This window comes from Octopus bimaculoides, chromosome 10, assembly GCF_046866305.1.
Source record: "Octopus bimaculoides isolate indiv1 chromosome 10, ASM4686630v1, whole genome shotgun sequence".
Taxonomy (NCBI): Eukaryota; Metazoa; Mollusca; class Cephalopoda; order Octopoda; family Octopodidae; genus Octopus; species Octopus bimaculoides.
The window spans coordinates 49005063-49029225 of record NC_142937.1 but is presented as its reverse complement, the minus strand read 5'-3'; the positions used below and the strand labels follow the sequence as shown (position 1 = coordinate 49029225).

At 33.0% G+C, this 24163-nt stretch overlaps 1 protein-coding gene across 1 annotated transcript; it reads right to left on the bottom strand.

Moving 5' to 3' along the window:
* Positions 1–3439: 3439 nt before the first annotated feature.
* On the bottom strand, positions 3440–22492 carry LOC106879476 (synaptotagmin-like protein 5). Its single transcript, XM_089358231.1, has 9 exons — positions 22468–22492; positions 20698–20894; positions 18133–18249; positions 17136–17320; positions 16027–16129; positions 10025–10186; positions 8449–8672; positions 5284–5492; positions 3440–3579 (listed from the first exon to the last, which is right to left on the bottom strand). The coding sequence occupies exons 1-9, from the start codon at positions 22490–22492 to the stop codon at positions 3440–3442; spliced, it is 1362 nt and encodes a 453-aa protein (XP_089214357.1).
* Positions 22493–24163: the final 1671 nt, after the last annotated feature.

Here is a 24163-nt window from a genome sequence, read left to right as displayed (position 1 = left end):
AGATTAATTTGGAATTTTTTGTCTATCTTGCTAAAACACACAAGAATATAGATCTGAAAACTGCTAAGACATGTTTTTGACAACTGAAAGGACTTGGTGTAAATGGTAGTGCACTATCTCCACTTTACATCTTGGCACCACACAGATAAGTTGTTAAACCCTCGGATGCTAAACAGTGAGACTGAAATGATCTTTCCAAATTCCAAAGATTACTCCCAAAATGTTGAGCATTGCTGACAGATTTTGATAAGACCAAAGCTATCTGGTCAACAACAAAATGTACAATGGAGAAGACATCATAATTGTGAGTCAGCGTTCGATAATTTACCCGTCCGCAAAAATATCTCAAACAATTGTTTGTAATGAAAAATTGAAAAATAATTTTTTTTTGTATTTTTTTAAAATTTATTTTGGAGGGATAAAGAGAATTTATATTTGAGTTATTTTTATAGAGTTAAAGAAACGGAAAAATATCTTCATATTTCATATTCTTTTATTGAAAAGAGGTATATAAAAAGTATAAGTTGAAATTTAGCACACTGAAACAGTTCTAATAACTATATAATACTCATGTTTATTTCTTAACACAGTAGTTAATTCAGTATCTGTATGTAAATAAAAGTTAACTAACTCATAAAAGCATTTAATTATATGAATAAGTGTAGCAAAATAACAAACCAACAGATTAGTATGAATTTTCAGCAGTAGTTAGATAAATTACGATTTAGATAAGTTAGATAATAAAATGTCTACAGGTTGGAACATTTCTCACTCAAAAGGATTTAATACAAAAGAAACAAATATTTTACTGGTAAAAACAACATAGGTGAAAAAATAACAAAAAGAATTTAATTTCTCATTAACCAAAATGTTAGATATGTAAGGTATAAACTGATGAAAAAGGAAAAAAAATGTAGAACTGTCTAAGCTGAGACTAAGCTTCAGACCATGCATTGAACAGAGAAGGAATATTTATAAGAAACACCTTCTTGCAAACTTAACAAACGAATCAACAACAATCAAAATAAAAATACATTCTTCAGAAATGTAAAAATGGCAATTCTTTCTGCATTTGATGGAATAAGAGTCAAGTGTGAAGCTACATTTACTAACAAGAAGCAGCAAAACTGTTGAAAAAATTATGGAAGTAAGCAAACTGAAAATTTATACCCTGAACAGTATTATAAGAGGGCGCTGAAGCTCTTGGAAATCATTTAGGGATGCAAGAAGCATTGATAAAGATGTTTAGGGAATATTTGCATTCCTACTAAAAATTAAATATGCTTTATTTTTAAGAGAAATTTGTTTCAAACATATGAAGTGTCCTTATAGGGAGAATATTGGTATTAAAAGTAACAATTCAAGTTTTCATTGTCAAATGATACAATATAGTCATTAAAAGTAACAGCATAATTTTAATTTAAACAAAATAAGCTAAAAATGAATCCAATTTCAAAATTATTTAGTGCCAATAATGTTTTAAAAAAAGAACTATAAATATCAAGAGTATTTCATAAGATTGATTAATATTAATTTGCATATTCTTAGAGAAACAAAGGTTTCTATCTTTAGTGGAAATATTTTAAAAAGAAAATAGTACTAAAAAGTGTTATATAATATTGCTGTTATTATGACATTAAATACTTGCTATAAGGCTGCAATAAAGAGGCTTATTTCTTTTTCCTTAATTCTGATCTGAGTATACAACTTATAAATATATTTTGATTTCCATTGCAAGCAGTGTATGATAATGAAGTTATTCTACATTTATTTGTAAATAAATAAGTTTTTGTAAAAGACTTGTCAAGAATTGGAAAGAGAATAATATTTATATATTTAAAAAAAAATTAAATAAGGATGCAAGCACAAATGACAAATATAAAAATGAAATAAACTTTTTAAATCTTTCATATGTGTTGTTAACATTCATAACCTCACTTGATTTTTTTCTAAAAATATATTTAAAAATAAATTCTGAAAATGCTTTACAATCACACACAGTTATATTGTGATAGTTATCTATAAATACTTTAATCTCCCCACACATCTTTTTATTTTAGCAAGCAACATATCTATATTGTCCTTAAGGAATAGAATAGGTAAAATAAAATTGCACAACTTAATAAATTAGACTCCCAAGTACATAACAGGAATATAACTCAGAAGAACATAGCTTAAAGCTGCCAGAATCCTGGCTCAAGTTCTGACATTAGCTGCCTGGAATATGATTGGTGTACAATTGGAAATTACTAGTTAATTATTGTTTTATCTTGCTTTGCATTACCGCCCTAACTTCCAGGTCTTGGGGGGGGGGGGTTAAGTTTATATCCCATACCCACATAGGCATGTGAGGCAAGGGTTAGAAAAAGGCAACTAAAATTTCCCTGCATGAGTTTTATTTGGGATTAATACCATCATAAACTAATAGAATGTGAAATGATCTAAAAACAAGAAATGGATCTTTATTGATAACAATTCAATATTTCAAGTTCACTGAAAGATAAACAATTCACAGAATTAATGTTTCATGCTAATTAAATTATATTCCATCAGTAGACAAGCCTTCTTAGGTCTAATCAATGAGGCCTTTACAAACATTTCTGTGGGGATATTAGAACATTTAAACAATCTATTAATTTAATTAGGGTACTGAGATATGAGCTTCAAATTGTTTTTTAATTAAGGCAAAATAGCCATTTCAAGAATTGCAAGTAATTTTGAACTTAAGTTTATTATAATATTGTGTTTACACTTGAACTGCCAAATAATGTTACAAAGTTACAAGTTACATGTTATAATAATCTCAGTTGAAAAAAATCATGCATTCAAATTTTTAAACATTTAATCTATATTTTTGTATTTTTCATACTTTAAATTTATATTTTTTAAAGTTTGTATTTGTGTCAATCAAGTTATCATTTCATTTCAGTATTGAAAATATACAAATATAATCTAATTTTCAAGATATTCATTTATCAATCATTTGTAATTTGAAATTTTAGAACGAATTAGAAACAATAGCATACATGCACACATATACAGAGGCACACACACATGCACACATGCATGCATTCAGAGAGAGAGAGAGAAGTAAAGGAAGAAAGAAAGATTATTTTATAAAAAGAGCTTGGGCTTTTGTGAAATGGCATCTCCAAACACAACTGCTCTTTTGTTAACTGTTTACAGAAGCAACTGCCTTTCATACAATCACAGCCTGTTTTCTTTTTTTTTCTTTTCCTTGAGCTTCCTTGTGGCAGTAATACAAGCAGCATATATCAATCCAGTAAGCTGTGGCCTCTCACATACTCTTTATCACCAACGAAGCTGTAATTCCTTAAAGATGAGGTGGTTTCAAGAGTTTTGTTCATTTTGTACATGATCACAAACTCTTAATGAAAATAATCACCTACAGTGGTGCATATTCATAGAATGGCTGCTGTCACATTCTGTTACTCATGTTTGCACGTAACATAAGAGTTCCATCAACCCAAGTGTTTGGTCTAGATATCATTGACTGCCACAATGAGATTTCATCACCAACAGCATCCATCCAATCAACATATCTCCGACTACAAATACCTAAAGAGAAAATATTTTTAAATATATTACTTAAAAATACATCAGAAGGGAATTTTCTATATTTTATGTATTTTGTTGACAAAATTTATGTTATATTAACTGACAAGTGTTAACTCATAGAACAAACAAAAAAATGTTATATCATGCTAAGTAAATAGGATATACCACAACCACCACCATCTGCCCTACTGCCACCACTTACATGACTTACAAGTATTTTTCTGACAAAGAAACATATGGAACAAGTTGCAGCAGCAGTAATGTAATTCCACCTTGTTTTTAATTGTGAAATATTTTGATTAAGTATATTCTCTATTCTTTTGTTATACATACTATTTTTTATAATGAAAACATAAAAAGACAAAAATAAAATGTCATTAGTGTAAAAATCTATATCTTGTACAATAGTACTAAACCACAATTTTGTCAACTTGCAAGGAAGGTTAATCCAGCTAAGAAGCTAGATACTTATTTGGATTATGATGCTATTCCTGTATTCCCAAACACTAATTGTAAATCAAAATTAAAATATCTTCCATCTACATGCCTGAGAGTCAGATACTATTGCAGCAGATCTGTTTACATACACTGGTGCATATAGATGTGAACAGTGGAATCCAACATCTATCCTAATATACTTACAAGCAAGGAGAGAGAAGTAAATTCAGCACTGGAAAACAACGCCATGTAATTTGATTTTTAAAGTGTTGTCAATAATTAGAGCATTGAGAATGTCCTCTTTTGGTATCTATTTACAGTTGAGTGAATTGGAGCACTGAGAGCTGAACAACTTTTCAATGGATGTAGCATAGCACCAATGACTAAGAACAAACTGCTAGTACATTTACTCTACAATCAACCAGACATCTATAGTTCTAGAACAATAACAATCTTAATAAATACTAATTTTGGTTAAACTTTATCAATAAAATTTAACATATGCCTCTCCAGATTTGATAATTTTATGTAGAACTAATGTTTATTAGTATTATCATAAAATATTTTTCTCCCCAAGCTAGATGCATTTACCTATATCCCCATAGGAGAGAAAATTCAGACAAAACTTATGCATTCTATTAGTTTTTCATACTTATAATAAATTCTTAGATGATCAAGATCTCAATTCATATTGACCAAATTTTTAAACAGTTATAGCTTCATTTTGTTTCACTCACAGCTTTTCTTTAATTTGAAATAAATATAAGTATAAAATGTATTTTAGAAAAAGGTATTCACAGTTGTTTATTTTTAATTAGAAATAAATTTATCACTCTATTTTCATACATTGTTTGGGGGTGGCATATAAGTAGCCTCAAGAAATGCTTGAGAATGAAGTAAACATTGCTAATTGCAGTTGCTTCAGTTTAATGCAAAAGTAATGAAATACACTAACTAGATGTTTCAATTAATTTCAAATGATCAAGATTTTAATGGGATGACATACATATATGTGTGTGTGTGTGTGTGTGAGTGTATTTATTTATTCCATTAGACTTTGAAAGTGTAGAGCTACATGATACATATTTCACAAGGACTGTAAACATAACATCACCATTTTGCTCAGACAGCCTCACACAAAGATGCAAAATATCAATATTCACAAACAAGCATACAATAGGATTCTAAGCAGTTTCCTTTTACATGTCTAAGTATAATGTTCTTATAATAAAACTCTAACATAACATGATGAACAAAAATTCTTACCTGATCCTAAATTCAATCGAACGCCACCAAGAAAATCATTACTTGATATACGATCATAATCCCACAGAGTGAGTTCTAGGCATCGGTCAGCCAGCAAACTAGCAGACACATCTTCAAATATAAAGCAATGATTCCAAACCGGGTTGCAATTTTTCTTTACCACTGGAGTTTTTTGCTTTGATGATCGGTTCTTTTCTGGTAATAAATACCTGCAAAGTGAAATAGAATTCTTTTATTTTTTAACTGGTTTCAGACTTTGGACTGTGACCATGCTTGGGCACCACCTTCAAGAGTTTAGTCAATCATATCAACTCATCTCCCCAGTACTTATTTTTAAATCTGATACTTATTATATCTACTATATATCTATTTATTAATATCCATTTGTTGAACCATGAAGTTATGAGACATAAACAAACACAGACACACACATACAACAATATTCCTTACAGATTCCATCAGTCAAATTTCACACAAAAGGCATCAGTCAACTTGAGGCAAAAATAGAAGACACTTGCCCTAAGTGCTACACAGTGAGATCAAACCCAAGACTATATGGTTGCAGAGTAAACTTCTTAATCACACAGTCATGTAAAACTTATTCATAGCCAAACATTTTACAAACCTAGGCTTGTGGCAGTGAGATTAAGAAGTTTGCTGCACAGTCACTTGGTTCTAACTGTGACTTCTCTGCATGGTAGCTTGGGCAAGAATCTTCTACTATGGACTTGGGTTGACTTGAGTGGAACTGGGTGAACAGAAATTGTATAAGCCCATTGAATGGGCTCTATTTGTGATTCATGGGTCCAGTCATGTTAAACAGTGCTGCACTACTCTAGCATGAAGATTATATTAAGGGTATGAGTATTTGTGATATACTCATCCATTTCCATTATAACTCATTAACTAAGTGGTTCTGTAGATGGAACAACTGGATCTCACATTCATCAAAATCGAAAGACAGTCAATCATTATGATCCCATATTAGCACTTATTTCATATGTGACTAAATACATACATATTCAAATATTCCCACACAGGAACATGTGCTACAAGATAGCTTAAGTATTAACAGATTGACATATGTATTATATAGATGGTTACATGTGTTACCAGCACAAAAATAGATCTACCAACCAAAGTTTGATATACTTCATGTTCTAACATGTGATTCCATAATCTGGCAATATACCAGAAAGATTAAAAATACGCAAATTACTTTTGAAGTAAAATGGAAGAAAATTTTAGATAGTAGTTGGAACAAAGTTTATCAAACAAGTAAGAATGATATAAAAACAGCCATACATAACAACTGTGATTAATAAGAAATAAGAAATGAATATGCTAAAGTCATATCCTCTAAATAGTCGATGAAAAACTTCCAAAATGTAACATAAAATGGAAATACTAAAATGGAAGAAAGCCATATATACATTGAAAACATTACAAATACAAAAGAGTTAGCCATCATCAAAGCATGAACAACTAGATGTTAGATAAGTTAAGTCAATTTATAAACATGAGCTCACACACAACTTCCATTAGTTTCTAAATGGATTAAATAACTACTGTGTTAATAGTGGCTGCTGCGAAATAGTAATGTACTTATGATCTAGAAAGTACTTATGATATTAAGAGGTGGTAAGAGAAAATGTTTACTGAAACATAAGGAAGAATAACAGAAACATTCCTACTAAACAGAAGACATAATAATGGTGCCTTCTAATGAAAAGTGACCAATACCAAGATGAAATGTCAGCAAGAAAATTCCTTAAATATGGATTGAACTAATACAAGGTATGCCTACTGTTTTGATTTATTTAATATATAAGTCAAAGCAACAGAAACTGTTTATGAGAATAAAGAGAGAAGAGAACACACTTATACACCAGTGCTCTCTTCTGTGGTCAAATTAGTAACTCAAGTTTTCAGTTCAGCAATGAAGTGAAAACTTACTGAAACATCTATATGTTCCTTTAGATAACTTGAGATAAATATTCTTTATTTTCTTTATGGGCTATATTTGAAGTTCAATGTCACTGATTATTTAATTCACATACAATATGTGAAGAAATTGACAAATAATCAGTTTTCTGCTTGATATAATGTATCAGACAATATTTCTTCTTGTCTTGAAATGTGCACACTGATTGTGAACAAAGGGTTATTGTTCATAGAAACAGTATCATTTGTTTACAATCATCCATAAAAGTATATCTAGGCTGTTGTTCATTAGAATAGGGGAGACATTACCTATGCTGGATATGAGTAGGGATTGGCAACAGGAAGTGCATTCAGTAGTAGGAATATTTGCTTCAACAAAGTAATCATATGACCCATGCAAGTACAGAAAACTAGACCTTTAAAATGATGACTGTTTGTTCGTTTGTTTGTTTGTATGTATGTCATTATTCAGTTTTATTTCAAAATTTTTTGCCAATAGAGAAAGAGTTGATTTCTAACCTAGATCCTGGAATTTCAACAACATTAACAAGATATTTTTGCATGTATGTGCGTAAATGTGAGTATTTGGAGTCAATGCATGTGCAGACTTGTATGTTTTGTTTTATGTATGTAGTCTCATGTATACAGTTGCATGTCTAGACATGCGCATATGTATATGTGTATGTCATTATTCAGTTTTATTTCAAGATTTCTTGCCAATAGAGAAGGAGCTGGTTTCTAACCTAGTATGTATATATGTAAAATCATTGTCATTATTATCGCCTTCCCCTACTTGCATGGACTAGAGAAGTTTTTCCCAATATTGTGTCTCATCCCTTGCTGCTATCTCTTGCCATCCTATTCTTGATATTCAGCATCCTGAGATCAGCCTTCATCAATTCTTTCCATATCTTCCTTTGTTTTCTCTTTTATAGGGTCCTCTATTTGTACCACTTGGCCCTTTTTCACCAAATCCTCATTCTTTGTACACATCAGGTGTCCATACCATCTCAGTCTTTCTTTGTCAGCACACTCATGCTTCATTGTTCATGCATACCGATAATATTACATATCCAGTGAAGCATGCAAACTTTACTTCTACCCAGCCTTTGCACATCTTCCACATTCAATGTCCATTTTCACTACTGCGCAACATTGCCATTGCTCCATCACTCAGAGCATTGTTTTGGTGCCATATATCATTTTAGTAAAACAACTTACCCTTTACAGAAAGGATCAGAATATCCTCCAGATCTAACTGCTGTCAAATTTTTGGCCTCTTTAATGTAAACATGAAGTTGTCCTCCATCTGAAACTTCAGATCTGCCATCTCTACTGTGCTTTAAAGATGTTGTGGACCCCGTTAGCAGTTTATCACCAGTTACAAACTTTAATGACAAGGTCAGCTCGCCTTTGTATGAAAGAGATGATGGCAAATATTCTTGCTACAGAAAACAAAAAACAAAAATTTATCACTGTTAATTCATTATTGAAATAGTTTATTAGTTTTGTTGGTCCCTGTGGCTTTCTTAACCCTTTAACATTTGGACTACTCAGTCAAATGTATCACTTATTTTTTTCAAATTGTTTTGATTAATTCAAAAAAAAATAAGTGATACATTTATTTTTTTCAAATTGTTTTGAATTAATCATTTATTATCTTGTAGCTTTGAGGCTTCTATGATGTGACAGTTTATTTTCAAAATTACATTGTAGGGTAGGTGTGAGAGGCTAGATCTGGCTGATTAAAGCAAAAGATATATAAAATATTTGGGCCAGATATGGTCAGTTTAAATACTAAAGGATTAAAAGAAAGCACCGTTTCTTCATTCTAATTCTAAGTTACTTAGTTTTCTTTTTACATCATACATTTTATGAAAATCAGCACCATTTGTTATAGGTTTCCAGTGGACCAATCACAGGTTTATAGTCTTTCTTATGTAAGAGACTGATAAAGAGGAGCCTGAGTGGCTTGGACACAATAAATAACAGACACATTGAACAGTTTGTGAATTTATGCCAACATTTCTTGGTGCTTAATAATATACATTACTTTACAAATAAAAGTAAATATAAAATAAATATAATAATGGCTTATGTGTTTTTTAAACAGCTATTAAGATATTTTCACAATGTAATTATTTTAGCTTCAACAAACAACCTGAGACTAAGCCATTTGCCAAATAAATACAATTCTGAACTCAAACTACTTTTTGGTATGCAAAGCCAATAATTTTTTCTCTTTGTTATTGGACTGTGACCATGCTGAGCATTGCCTTAAAGGGTTTAGTTAAACAAATCAACCCCAGTACTTATTCTTTTTAAGTACTTATTCTATCAGTCTCTTTTTTTTTATAACCAAACTGCAAAATTACAGACATAAACAAACCAACACTGGTGGAGAAACACATGCGTGTGTGTGTATGTGCATGTGAGAGAGAGAGAGAAATAGTCTTCCACACAGTTTCAGAGTTTCCATCTACCAAATCCACTAATAAAGCATTGGTTGGCTCAGAGCTTTAGTAGAAGGCACTTGCCCAAGGTGCTACACAGTGGGACTGAACCCAAAACTATGTGGTTGCAAAGTAAGTTTCTTAACAGCATAGTCATGTCTGCATCTAAAGGTTTTTATCACAAAATGTTTCCACTGGGAACCCTGATGAAAATAAGTTTATAGATACTTTTGTTACATAATTTTATAATTATATTTCATGTTATTTATCTTGATAAATCTATATATGTATCTATAGTTTATTTCATATATTGATATGAAAACCAAAAATGTAGCATAACTTACTCTTTGCTGCAGTTGATGCCATTTTAATGTAGGTCCTTCAAACCGGTAGTAATCAAATGGAATGGTAACTTCTCCTAAGAAATCATTCCTACCAAAGCGATCATTATGCCACACAGTCAACCACAATGTCCGATTTTCTAGCTCACTTTTGGCAATGTAATACTAAAAGAGAAAGGTAAGTGAATGAGAGACAATTTCACAAATAAAAACATACTGTATTTTATAGAATAAGGGATGCACAGGCACATTAGATATACCACAATTTCAGCAGTATATGTTTAAGAAAAAGATTTTTAGTGCCTTATTAGCCCAACTTCACAGACTGTATTTTCCGCACAGAAGTCAATGTAGTATATAGTGTAAACTTGTAGTTTAAATATTCAAATATTGTCACTATCTTTCCAAATACTGAATTTCACATGAAATTTTTGGTTCTCCAAAGTTGTCTTGGTGTATAAAGTAACCTACCTTTTGAGTTGTAAATTTTGGTCTGAAAAATTTGGCTTGTGTGCTGGAAAATATGGTAAGGACCTGGGGTGATCTTTTTGAGACATTTCATGGAGGAGAAAAATGTGTGCCATATTTGTCATCAAATACAGTAAATTAAATTTACGAAAAACAAGAAAATGTTTATAATGATAATTATTAATTTTCAGGTTGTTTTATACTCAAAAATGATAAATTACCAAACTGTCTAGAGCAAAGGTTCTCAACCCATTTTGGCCAAAGGCCCCCTTCTGACCCTTGGAGTCACCCCCCCACCGCTCTAGAAAATATTTTTATTTTTCAATATACTACTTATTTTGATATTAGCAGGTAATGATTAAAAAATAAAGGACGTCATTTTACCTATGTGCTTGTATGCAGTCAGGAGTACAGATGTACAAATTGAAATGTAAAAAAAACAAAAAACAAATAATGAATTGAAAGTTTGGTAATTGCATTTATTTCCACCATGCAACACTTATGAGATCAACATGTTGTCTATCAAAAGAGTGCTCTTTGGTACAAGTAAATGCCAATGAAATCATTTCAAACCTTTCTGATTTCCCTTATCAAAACTTGTGCAACAATCTGACATATAAGTTATTGTCACCTGGGAAGAGGATTTTTTATGCTCAAGAAAGAGAGTGTATTTGATAGAAAATGTTGAAATACATATGTACTTCATAAAAGTAGAAAATTGTGGAGGATGGTATTCACTGTACTTGGATCTAGTTTGACTGAGCCACAAAATCAGCTTCCTTTTAAAATGATGTAAAAGAATCTGAAAATTTGTCATATTAAAGGTTCATTAAAGGTTATTCAGGATCTAGTTTGTTTCATTCACAAAATCTGTATATTTAAAAGGAAGTAAAAAATCTGAAAATTGGTTATCTTGATGCAGTTTTCCATGCTTATTCCTATGAAGCCATCAACTTCTGGAGAAAAAATTTGACACACACAAAATCTTTTTTTAATTTCTGGCTTCATAATACAGAATTTCCAAATAATTTTTTAAATACTTCAAAATCAAAATTGCGTAAATATGTGTGTCAGAAACAGTAGTTAAAAAATAAGAAAATAGATTTTGGGGAGATCTCTTATTATGACTGACTTTTATTCCATTATTCTAATATCTTCACCACTCTTCCAATTTCATTTTTCTTCTTAAAAAGAAGGCTTTCATCTACTTGGAGCATATGTTGTACTACTGCATGGCTGTCTGTCTGCTAATATTGCTGATGGACATGCAGCATATCACTGGCATTTCACAAATAAAGTCCGGGATTATGTGAAAAAGTCTGGAGACTGTCAATTGACTCTCATCCATAAAAGTATTTAAAAATTATTTGGAAATTATAAAGAGAAACAGATGGTAGATTTGGACTGTCTGTATTTTAAAACCATAAATTTTAAAAAAATTGGTGGGAGGGGAGATTTTATTCTTGTATAATCATATCAATTCCATTATGCAGGAGTCAGAAAAGGAAAAAAAATTTGTAAAAATTCATAAAAATACAAAAGTTATGAGGTGTTTTAAGCACACACATGCTTACATCATAATTCTGCCCATTCATATATATATATATATATATATATATATATATATATATATATATATATTATATATATATACACACGTGTGTGTGTATTTGCTAGTGTTTGTTTTCCCTTTAGTTTTTGTTTACTTTTATACACATCAACAAATAAGCCAATGAGGTACTCTCTGTATGGTTGTTCAATTTGCTAGATATAACAGCCAAATCTCCCTCATACTATGCTCTTGTTAGTATTAAGAAGGGAAAATGTTTACTTGTCTCCATTTACGATTAAAATTAATATTTTTGATTTTGTTCAGCTCTATGATTTTAATTTTTTTTTAATGCTTTTGTCCACTGCTTGATACAGGAAATAGGTAACTCCCGACCAAAACAGAGAAATTCTAACTTAACAAAAAATATAGAAGAAAGAAAGGGTTCTGTCTTCCAAAGCCAAAAGATGTGCATTTAGCTGGAATGTAATTTTATAATTAAAGCAAATTCAAAATTTAAATTTCTGAACACATTGTCTGGTATATAACCACAGTTCAAATGGGTACAAAACCCCCCAAAAATGTGTGTGTGTGTGTGTGTGTGTGTGTGTGTGTGTGTGTGTGTGTGGTTGGGTCTTTAACAATCAGGGTCAATTTAAGTTCAGTCACATAAAGGAATTAAAAACTGCAACACAGCAATCATATACATGCAAACATACCCATACGCACACACACAAATACATACCTATTAGCCACTCCCAAAAGCCAGTTTGATCCAAAATTCTGACCACCATTCTTTATATATTTGCACAAAAACACACACACATTCAGCTCTTCACTTTTATTCATTTTTTTCTTTTAATCGTTTGTCACTGAATAGTGACAAATAGATGAATATCTATTTTTAGTTTTTGTTTTGGGGGTTTCACTTTAGTGACACCAGTTATACATGGTACCAGGAATTTGCTTAGTATCGTCAAAGTGGAAAAAGTGCTTTTTTAGTTTTTGAAAATTTGGAACAAAAAGGCATGGTTTTCTAAACTGACTGTCGCAGAGATGTGAAAATATGGCTACTACTTGTTGATTTCAAATTAAACTTACCAAAGACGAGGGTCTTCCAGCGCCCCCATCAGTCTCTTAATGCTCCCATAGTGCCCCTTTGCTCCAAAACGCCCCCATTGAAAACCTTTGGTCTAGAGCTATCATAGGAAGTATTTCTATTTTAGAGTTTTATTTGAATTCAATGATTTTTCTGTGGTAAAAGTAGTAAATTGTTGAGAAAACTGAAATTTCATGAATGAAATTTAAAATGGCAAAACATATAGCATACACATTTAACCTTGAGTAGTTCATGAATTATAAAGAGAGAAAGAGAGAGAGAGAGTAACTGAGAGAAAAAAAACATGCAGTTACAAAGAACTATAATGAACAAGTGGGGTACTAAATTAAAGTTTCTTAGTACATGACTTTGATGATTGAGAACATAATTTGAATACACTTCACATTGTTTTCATTATAATCATTGTCATCATCATCTTTTGACATCTATTTTTCATACTGACATGAGTTGAATGGCTTGACAAGATTCAATGGGTCTGAGGACTCCAATGTCTATATCAGAAAGGTCTCCAAGGCTTGATACTCTTCCTAGTACCGACTATTTTGCAGGGTGTACTGGATGCCTTTTTTTTTCATGACAAGTACATTAATGAGGTCACCAAGCAGCTCACAAGATTAAGAACCCCTTCAACTGAGTGGAAGCAGCTAAGGGAAGAAGTTGTATGCTAGGAGACAAGACAATAAAGTATGAAAGAAGGAGCCAGGACAGATTTCTTTATGTGGAGGAGCTACATGGTTACTCATGTTATAAAAGACTGTAATCAAGAGAGTAACCAAAGTGGAGCTGGTGGATACAAAATTGTGGTGATAAGATGTTAGGACAAACTCTTAAGGTTCAAAAAGGTGAACATAAGTGAGTGGAGATAGTGGGGTGGGTAGAGTTTGTAAGAGTGTATGGGGAGAGTGAGTGACAGATAAACAGAGAAAGATGAGGAGTGAATGAAGAACAAGGATTAAGGAGTGGTTATTTGTAATCTATAACATCCCTTTTATCTTCATGGCTCTCTCCTCTACTACCCTCTAATTATCTCTCCCTGCTCCTCCTGTATTCCAGTTGATTTTTCTTTTAGTGACAGAATAGTTTAGTGAGCAAAATGTATCAGGGGCAAAGAAAGTTTAGAGAATTTATAAACCTGCTAGAAACAAAGGGTTTTTGTTTATATAGCAAAAACAGATTACATGGAGCATTGCTTAAGATCATGATGTTGCATGACAGTGAATAAAACTGAATCACAGTGATTGGAAATGAATAGTAGAATATGAGCCATTGTAAAAATGCTAAATGTAAGTAAATTCAGAAAGCAATTCGATTCTAGACCTTGCTTCCACACCTGAAACTACTCCTCTAGTTCTGATATTGACTCAGCTATTAGAGCAAGGTCATCAGCACAGAGAAGCTCCCAGTGGCATCCTGTCTTGAATTATTGCCTGGAGGACTATGATGAATAAGAGGGGGCTGAGGACTGATCCTTGGTGGACCCCTACCCCTACCCAGAAAGAAAATCCATCAGCTTGTGCATGAGGACCATCAGAGGACAATCAACGACATTGCTGGTTTGTCATATGGGTCCATGCAGGCAATCTTAACAGCTGAATTGAACATGTGGCATGTCTCTGCCAAGTTTATCTCCCACCTGCTGACCACTGAGCTAAAAGAACATCACATTGAAGTCAAGATTTCCATCAGCATGTTCCTGATGACCCATCCTTCATGTCAAGGATCACCACTGGTGATGAGAGTTAGGTCTATGGATACAACCCCGAGATGAAGCAGCAGTCACCACAACGGAAGTGTTCTTCATCTCCACAACCAAAGAAGGCATGACAGAGCTGCAGCTCAATCAAGAGCATGCTCATCGTTTTTTTTTTAGACATCCGCAGTATTGTGCATTGAGAATTCTTCCTCCAGGGCCAGACTGTCAACTGTGATTCTATTTTGACATTTTGAAGTGTTTGAGGGAGGACATTCAGCAAAAGCAGCCAGATCTGCAGAGCACAAGAGATTGAATACTTCTCAATGACAATGGATCCTTCACTCATGAGTTTCTCACCAAAAACAACATGGTATCACTTCTGCACCCACCCTATTTGCCAGATTTAGCACCTATGGACTTCCATCTCTTCCCCAAGATGAAAATGTAGCTCAAAGACCACTGTTTTAACACCATTGTCAAGATCGAGAGTGAATCACAGGAGGTCCTTAACTCACTTATGGAAAACAACTTCCAGGCTGGATACCAAAAGTGGTAGAAATGCTGGGACTGGTGTAGTGCTGTGACTATTTCAAAGGAAATGATTTAAAATAAGTTATTTTTTATTAAACATAACTAGTCCAGGAATTTTTTGATACCACCTCATATAATGCAGGATCGCAGAGTAGTTCAATTCCTGACAGTGTGGAAAAGTAATACTCACAAGATAATAATAATAATGTGGAGGCGCAATGGCCCAGTGGTTAGGGTAGTGGACTCGTGGTCATAAGATCGTGGTTTCGATTTCCAGACCGGGCGTTGTGAGTGTTTATTGAGCGAAAACACCTAAAGCTCCACGAGGCTCCGGCAGGGGATGGTGGCGAACCCTGCTGTACTCTTTCACCACAACTTTCTCTCACTCTTACTTCCTGTTTCTGTTGTGCCTGTATTTCAAAGGGTAAGCCTTGTCACACTGTGTCACGCTGAATATCTCTGAGAACTACGTTAAGGATACACATGTCTGTGGAGTGCTCAGCCACTTGCACGTTAACTTCACGAGCAGGCTGTTCCGTTGATCGGATCAACTGGAACCCTCAACATCGTAAGCGACAGAGTGCCAACAACAACAAACAATAATAATAATAACAATGACTAATGGAAAAAATATCTTTACTTACCCTGAGTGTTTCATCAAATGTAGGATTCAGACTGTTTTTCTTCACTTTAGTCTTCCGCTTGCCTGTTTTAGTTTTATCTGGTAAAAGGTAACTTTTAACATACCTGAATGAAACAAACACAAGCAATATGTAACTTTAGAAAATCATATTTGAGGAAACATTATAAAAATGCCTTCACATTATTAAGTAATAATTTTATGAGGGTTCTCAATTTCTAAAACAACAACGGTCTTTTTTTTTTTTTTAAGTACAGTTTCTATTATCAGTACCTCTAATATCTATATACCCCAAAAATGTTTAAATCATTACATTTAAGGCAAATGGAAATAATAAGTTTTAGATCATAAGAATTACATATCACTCCAGGCATTTTAGGTAAGAAAAAAAAAGAAAAAAGTATTATCACTATACACCGTTATCCATTTTCATTTCGTTACACATTTAAGATTGGTTCTTGGATTTTAATCCCACTTAATAGAGCCCTAAGCCATAATGACATAGGTTAAAGAAATGCAAAATTGTACACCAGGCAAAATTTATAAATTGTTGTCATTAGTGGACAAATTTGAAAATTAATTAGTCAATTGACATAAGACTAGCACTGTGATACCCACCTCGAAAGGTCTTTCCAAATACATACTGAATCAACTTAACTCCAAATATTTGAGTTGCATAGCTCATTTCAGCAGAAAATTGCAATGAGTTTTGAAATGTACACTGTTTTTAAGATATGGAAAGCTTTAGAATAAACTTACATAGTAAAATCACTCACACTCAGATAATTTTGTGATCAATAAACAACTTTTACACAATATTTCACTAATCCTATATGAAGTAATATGAATATATATTTATAAAAATAAATATATACAATCAAACAAAGGCAAGATATTAGAATTGTACTGTAGTTTCCAGCATACAAGTTGATGCAGTATATGATGTGTCACTATTTTCCCAAATCCCGCAACATTTCACATAGAAATTTTAGTCCTCCAAAGTCCTCTTGGTATATTAGTCAACCTGCATATTTTGACTGTAAATTTTGGTCTCTACAATTTGACTTGTTTGCCAGAAAATACAGTACTTCAAAGTAAATAAATATTTCTTACGGATCTGATTTGTTCTTCTTGACATCAGCAGGGGCTAAATTACGACACTGCTTGACACGAATTTCAAGGCAACTTGTCTTATAGTCATAGTCCAAACCAAACTGAATGTCGCCAGTCACATTTATTTTACCATAGTTGACTTCACCGGCATTGCTGTAGTAACTGCTTAGACTGTCACGGCTTCCCTGAAATGAGATGATTTTAATTAGCATGATACAAATATAATAGAGAAGAATAAGTGAAGTGATGGATTGATGACGATGAAGAGGCAATATACAAAATAGTTGTTTGTATTTTTTTTTAATAATTGATTCATTAATATAGAATAGAATTATAACCTACCTGAGTGAAAAACAGCAGAATGCATGGAGAGGAACAATTCAACATTTAAGAAAAATTCAACATTTAAGAACTTCTTGTGAGAGTGCAATTTGTTGTTTTTTTCAGAAACAACAAATGGTGAAAGCAGGTTACTGATATAAAACAAATTCATTACAAAAAGTTGATGAACCAAGTGCAAAATTAAGAGAGGAGAAAAGTGGGTCCAATGTTGGAAGGTTCAAGTGTAAAGGAAAATTTAAAACCTTAAACCTGTGCATAAATTATTTATCCAGAAGTGACTCTAGGTAGGCTGAAGGTGATGTGAGCAAACAAGATTATTTTTTTACCAAAAGATGGTTATAAGTAGGTTGAAGGTGATGTGAGAGAACAAGATGTTTTTTTTTTGCCAGAACAAAGTGGTTATAAGTAGGCTGAAGGTGATGCGAACAAACAAGGTTTTTTTTTTTTTGCCAAAAGGTGACTATAAGCTAAAGATAATGTGAGTAGACAGGAGCAAGCAAAACAGAGAAAAGCAGGAAATTGCCAGCTATCTCTTCTCCAGAAAGCTATTTTGTGTTTGTTATGTTTTGTTTGTATGTCACTGTAGCCAATCAGCTCATATGAAGGCTTATTTGTGCTTCGGGTGTAAAGGAGGGAGATCAACCATTTCTCTTACCATCGATGATGTCAAGCCAAGACTGGAAGACATGCTCTGTCCACTGCGTATAGATTGGCTGCCTTTCATAAGAAAATCGTGGTTTTCCCCATCACTTTCGCCATGAGTCGATGCTAACTGAGGCCAGAAAGAAAAATTCCACAATAAAGAAACAGGTCTACCAGTTGGTTACCGCTACTACTAGTTTGATTAACAATTTCATCATGGAAGAGCCATTTAAAAATACAGACAAACTCTTGAATTCACCTTTCATTTATTTCATGAGATGTCAATATTTTCATCACACAGCTGTGAGCTAGTCACTGACTAAGCTCCAGGTTGCCGTGATGCAGTGAAAACTTCAACACCACATGAAATGAATTAAAAATGAAATAAATTAAAAGTGAATTTAACAGTTTTTGTGTGCTTTAGATGGTCAAAATGGCTCTTCCATCATGTAATTGTTTCAGTTTTCAACATGAGGTCTCAGATCAAGTCACTTGCTAGACAAGTACAACTCCGAGTGAGATACAAACTAGTGAGATACATTTACTTGAAATATGTCTCTTCAACCATTTTACATTCTCAGATTTATCATCAATAAACAATTTAAAACACTAACTGTTTATACTTTAAATCATAATCCTGAAAGAAAACATCAAGTTAAATACATCTCACTTGAAATCAAGTGACTGACAATTTCTGAAATTTTTCACATTCAGGTAATTTACCCTTTATTTTATTTACACACACACATGCATCCACCCACTCATACACACATCCACATACACATGTTCACATATACTTGCTCAGTCATACATACATACTCACAGACATCACAAATGACTGAGTAAAGTATTTGTAGACTAGATAGCATTAGACTCCAAAGTGGTGCATTGCAAGAGGTATCTAGAGGTGCCATGGATCTTTAAAAATATAATTTAAGGCTTCAGAAAATTTATATTAATACTGGAGTGTCTTGAAAATTTTGTTATAATTTACACACAAGTATGATTAATAAAACAAAGTAAGCAATAGATTTCTACATTTTTCTAACATTATTTTAAACTTTAAGCAATTCTTTAAAAAAATTTCATGCAAATGGACCAGTAATTATTTTTATGTGATCTCGAGAACATCACAAATTGAAAAAGACTGAGAACCCAGGAGAAGAATATTAATGCAGAAGTTAAAGTACTTTAATGCATTAATTAATTTTCACAACACTTCAATTATTTATGCAGTGAGTTAATAGCACAGAATTGTATCATGTTATTAGACGCAGTTCAGTTGTGACATTCAATGTGAGTAGGTGATTTAGAAGAAGTGAGTCATGTCAGTTGTACTTAATCATATTATTGTGAAGAATACATTATACTTACAACACTTCATCAGAAGGTGTAATTGAACTCAACTCATTATATGTGGTAGATGAACTCTCAGTCAGTGCTGATTGAGCAAACTGATCATCAAAAACTTTCCAGCCATCATGTCTTTTAAAAGTGTGTCTAAGATTACATTATGTTATGTAATCCTAGATATCCCTATCTTTTCTAAAATAGTATTCTTTGAACAAACCGATGTTCAAATACATTCTCATTCTGTCTTTTCAGAAGTGTTTAGGATTATATCAGATTAAGCAATCTGAGAGATCTCCATCTTTTCCAAGATAGTAGAGTATGATTTTAGGAAGATTTCTGACTACTGTTTCTAGCATGTTAAGCAACTACATAGAGACTGGTTCAATAGCTTCCTGTTATGGAATTAAATGCAAGTTCTTTCTAACAAGAATGTCAAGAACTCACTCATGTCCAGAAAATTATTGTCGTTGACTCCCAAGTAAGCCTCAATTGAGCTGATCTATTGGTCTAAGACAATCCAGCCATAACGATCTTGCCTTATTTTCAATCATAGTATAGCTATTATTATTCCATATCACCTACCTTATTTTAAGACAGAATATGGTCTGAGAGGTTTGATTGCTATTTCTTGTAGGTTCAGTGACCATATAAGAACCTCATTTTTGGCTTGTGCTATCAGCAATGTTATTGCTTAAGATTGACCTTTTCCAGTTATAAATTTTAATAATATCAATAATAGCTTTTAAATCAAATGTACCTCAATACACTGAATCAGTAGTGTATTGGAGTAAATGCAATTTTAATGTCCAGTTACAATCACTTTACATTTAAGTTCAAATCCTAGAGGAATTGCTTTTGCTTTTCATCCCCCAAGCATTGATAATAGAAGTATACTAGTTTTAAATTATTGAAACTCTTCCTTTGGACCAACATAAGAAATCAAAAGCAGCCTTTCTTAAAATACAACCTCAGTTTAAATTCCTTTTAATATCTTCTTTCATTGTCATCCTGTTTCAATGCCTTTGAACATCATCATCATTCAGCGTTTTCTAGTATCAAATCCTCTAGTATCAAATCTCTTTCACTGTTCTGATCTATCAGTTCCAATCTATGTCACCTTATACCCCATATCCTGTTTTACAGCCAATCCCAATTTTAGTGCCTACAATATCTCTCCCACCCCCAGAGACCTTACAGAAGTAAATCAGTCAAAGCAAAAACTCACTCCTTCAGCTTCTGATATTGTGATTGATGGTAAAGATGGGTCTATATCTAATCTACGTTTGCTTCCATTGGTTCGGTGGTCTGGTGTAGTGTGAACTGAACTGCTGTCACTTTGTTGATCATACATATAGCTCTGATTGCTGATTTCAGATCGAGCATCCTCACTGCTTGCTTGAGATGCATGCTTTTGTTTCTTCCCTAAAAATACAAAGAAATTAAAGGTGAAATAAATTCTAAATAACAGAAATCAATATAAGCAGAGTAATGAATTAGTTATGCAATTAGCTTATTCTTTTGTTTTATTAATTAAATCATAATTTAATTAATTTACACTGGCTTTTCCATGTTGGAATGGGTTATATGAGGTCTGATCAATATGTATCCAGACTGTTGCCATAGTAACAAAGCTAAAGCACACAAAGTGAATTCACTTGGCAAAGATTGACATTAAACTCTGCTCTGCATGTGCATTAACTTTTAACATTCTAGCTCATTTCCACTGTTTACAGCAGTGATTGGCAGGAAGGTGTGTAATGTGTGATCGTCGCATTAACCATGACACAGAAAGTTGTTATGGTGATATCTACTCAGAGGCCTATGCAAAGTTGCAGAAAGTGTATAGAGAGGAGTGTATGAGCCACACACAAGTGTACGAGTGGTTCAGACATTTCCAAGATAGCTGAAAAATATTGATGAATGTTCTGGGAGACGCACAACCAGTAGAACTGAGTAAAATATCGCAGATGTGCATGCAGCTGTGAGGGGAAATCGTCAAATCACCATCCGGGAGTTATCAGAGGATGAGCAGATTAGTTACGGTTCAGTTCAGTCCATTATCACTGAAGATTTGGGCATGAGATGCATGTCTGCCAAGTTTATGCCAAAACTGCTTTCAGCTGACCAAAAAGGCACTTGGGTTTCAGCTGCACAAAATCTCTTTGATTGTATCAAGATTGATGAAAACTTTTTGAAAACTTTTGCATAGGCCTCTGAGCAGGTATTGCCAAGCTTTTGACAAAATTTGGTGCAGATTCTCAGTCATGGTCAATGCAAAGAATACATGCTACACACATTACTTTCGAGCACTGCTGTAAACAGTGGAAGTGATCTAGAACATTAAAACTTAGTGTGCATGCATAGCAGAGTTCATAGTCAATCTATGCCAAGCAGCTTCACTCTGTGCCTTAGCTTCATTATTATGGCAACAGTCCGGATACTTATTGATCAAACTATGTGTGGACCATCATGGTTTGAGTCAGTTTTTATTCATCACTTCTAACCCTGAAAGACAGGTTGACAAGCCCTGTCTCCTCTGTATGATTTCTTTCTGGCTTGGTTTCTTTGGCTTATTGCTCTTTCTACAAACATTCGGTCAACTCCCAATGGCTGTGAACTTAATCAACTGAACTACTGTGCAAACAGATAGCTATATTATGTTTGCTTACTTTTAATTACCTGATTGGACATCCAGTTGTTAAAAAGGTTGAAAAAAGCAAAATTCCAACAATTCATAAACAAATTCCCAAATTTTCAAAGATTCATGCAAGCATGGAAAACAAAAAAGAAACAAATGCAAAAATAAATGAAGAAAAAAAGCAAATTTGTTGTGATTCTTCACTTATTTGGTTTACCATGAGATCATAACTTTATGATATACGTACAGAAGTGTCAATCTTCATCAGTCCTTTGCAAATGTCAACCTTCACTTAACTCTTGCATGTCTCAACCTTCACTAACCCCTTATAGGTATCAACTTTCACTATCTTCTTACTAGTGTCAGCACTGTCTCCTTGCATGTATCAACATTCACAGCATTCACTGTCTCCTTGTGAATATCAACACTTACTTCCCCTTACAAATGTCAACATTTGCTACCCCTTAAGAATGCCAATACTCACTGTCCCTTACAAACGTCAAAATTCAATGTCTCCCTACAAATGTCAACCTCCATTGTCCATTTACAGATGTCTATACACACTGTCCTGCTGAGAAATGTTAACATTCATTGTCCATTTACAAATATTAACCTTCACATTTTTCTCATATAAATTAATCCTTTATAATGGGGCCATAGCATCTTTTATTGTAGCATTTTCTTCATGTTATAATCAATTGACTGAGTCAATTCCTCTTGTGGGATAGATTGAACTCTGAAGGAAACTCAATAGCAAAACACCTAGGTTAATTGCTAAGAAACCTTGTTGTTCCACAAATATGACTTGATGGTCTTTCCAGAACAATTACTTCCACAAATAATAAATCAGAAACATTGATGAGCATAATAAAAAAAGAAACTCCAAAGCAAACTTAAACAATTGTATCATTGCTGAATGAAACTACTTTAAAAATATGACAAGTAGGAAATGATCTATAAAGTGTTATGAGTGAACAAGTGAGTGAGTCAAATGGTAATCTATTCGCTAGAAAGTGATACATCTAAACCTTGAAATGAATTGGAATGTATTCTTAGGTCACATGCATCACTCAAGTTGCCTCAGACCAACACGTTAGTGTTTGATGTTAATGCAAGTGACAAACTATAAGAAAATGTGTTAGATTAATTTATGCAATTATTTTGAACTTGCAAATTTTATAAAGTATGATTAAAAAAAAACTTTTTATTTTAAATTATAATTAATATTAGCCTAAAATATGGTTATTAATAAAGCTAAAAATAAATACTTATAAAAGTTTATACTTTCCATGAAATCTCTCTCCACACACACACACACACACACACACACACAAAAGTTATACTTCTGAATTGAGGTTACCACCTCCTCCAAAACAAATCACCTAAGTATTCTGTAAATCCCACCAGTTATAGTCATTTTTAAAATTATTAATTTAGAACACACAGATAACTTTAGGGCATACTTAACTTATGTTGCTTGGCCAGATTATGCAGGAGAGACATCTGTACTGGTAAGAACATGTAATGTGAGTAGATGATACATGCTGGGTGGAAAAGAGCCATTTATTGACAGTAGAGTGCACTGTGGTTGAGAGAGACCAAGAATAACTTGGAAGGAAGAAGTAAGATAGCATCAGAGAACAATGAGCCTCACATAAGAATTGACACAGAATCAATACAAATGAATTGGTACCGTATTACAGATATGTTAAATCCATACTAACGTACAAGAATGGAGGTTAAGAATACAATATCACTACAGTTTCTGATGACAATAATAATTTTATGCAAAAATAGTTATTTTTGCATAACTGAAGCAGGAGAGGTCAATTTCCTTGTGAGTGCCTAAACACATTAAAATATAAACAACTAACTCGATAGGATGAACCTAATACAGTCACTGAAATTGATACATGATATTAATAGATAATAAATAAAATTTCAGATGATGAACAGACTAAGCCATCTCTCTCTCTCTCTCTCTCTCTCTCTCTCTCTCTCTCTCTCTCTCTCTCTCTCTCTCTCTCTCTCTCTCTCTCTCCTAATGTCAATT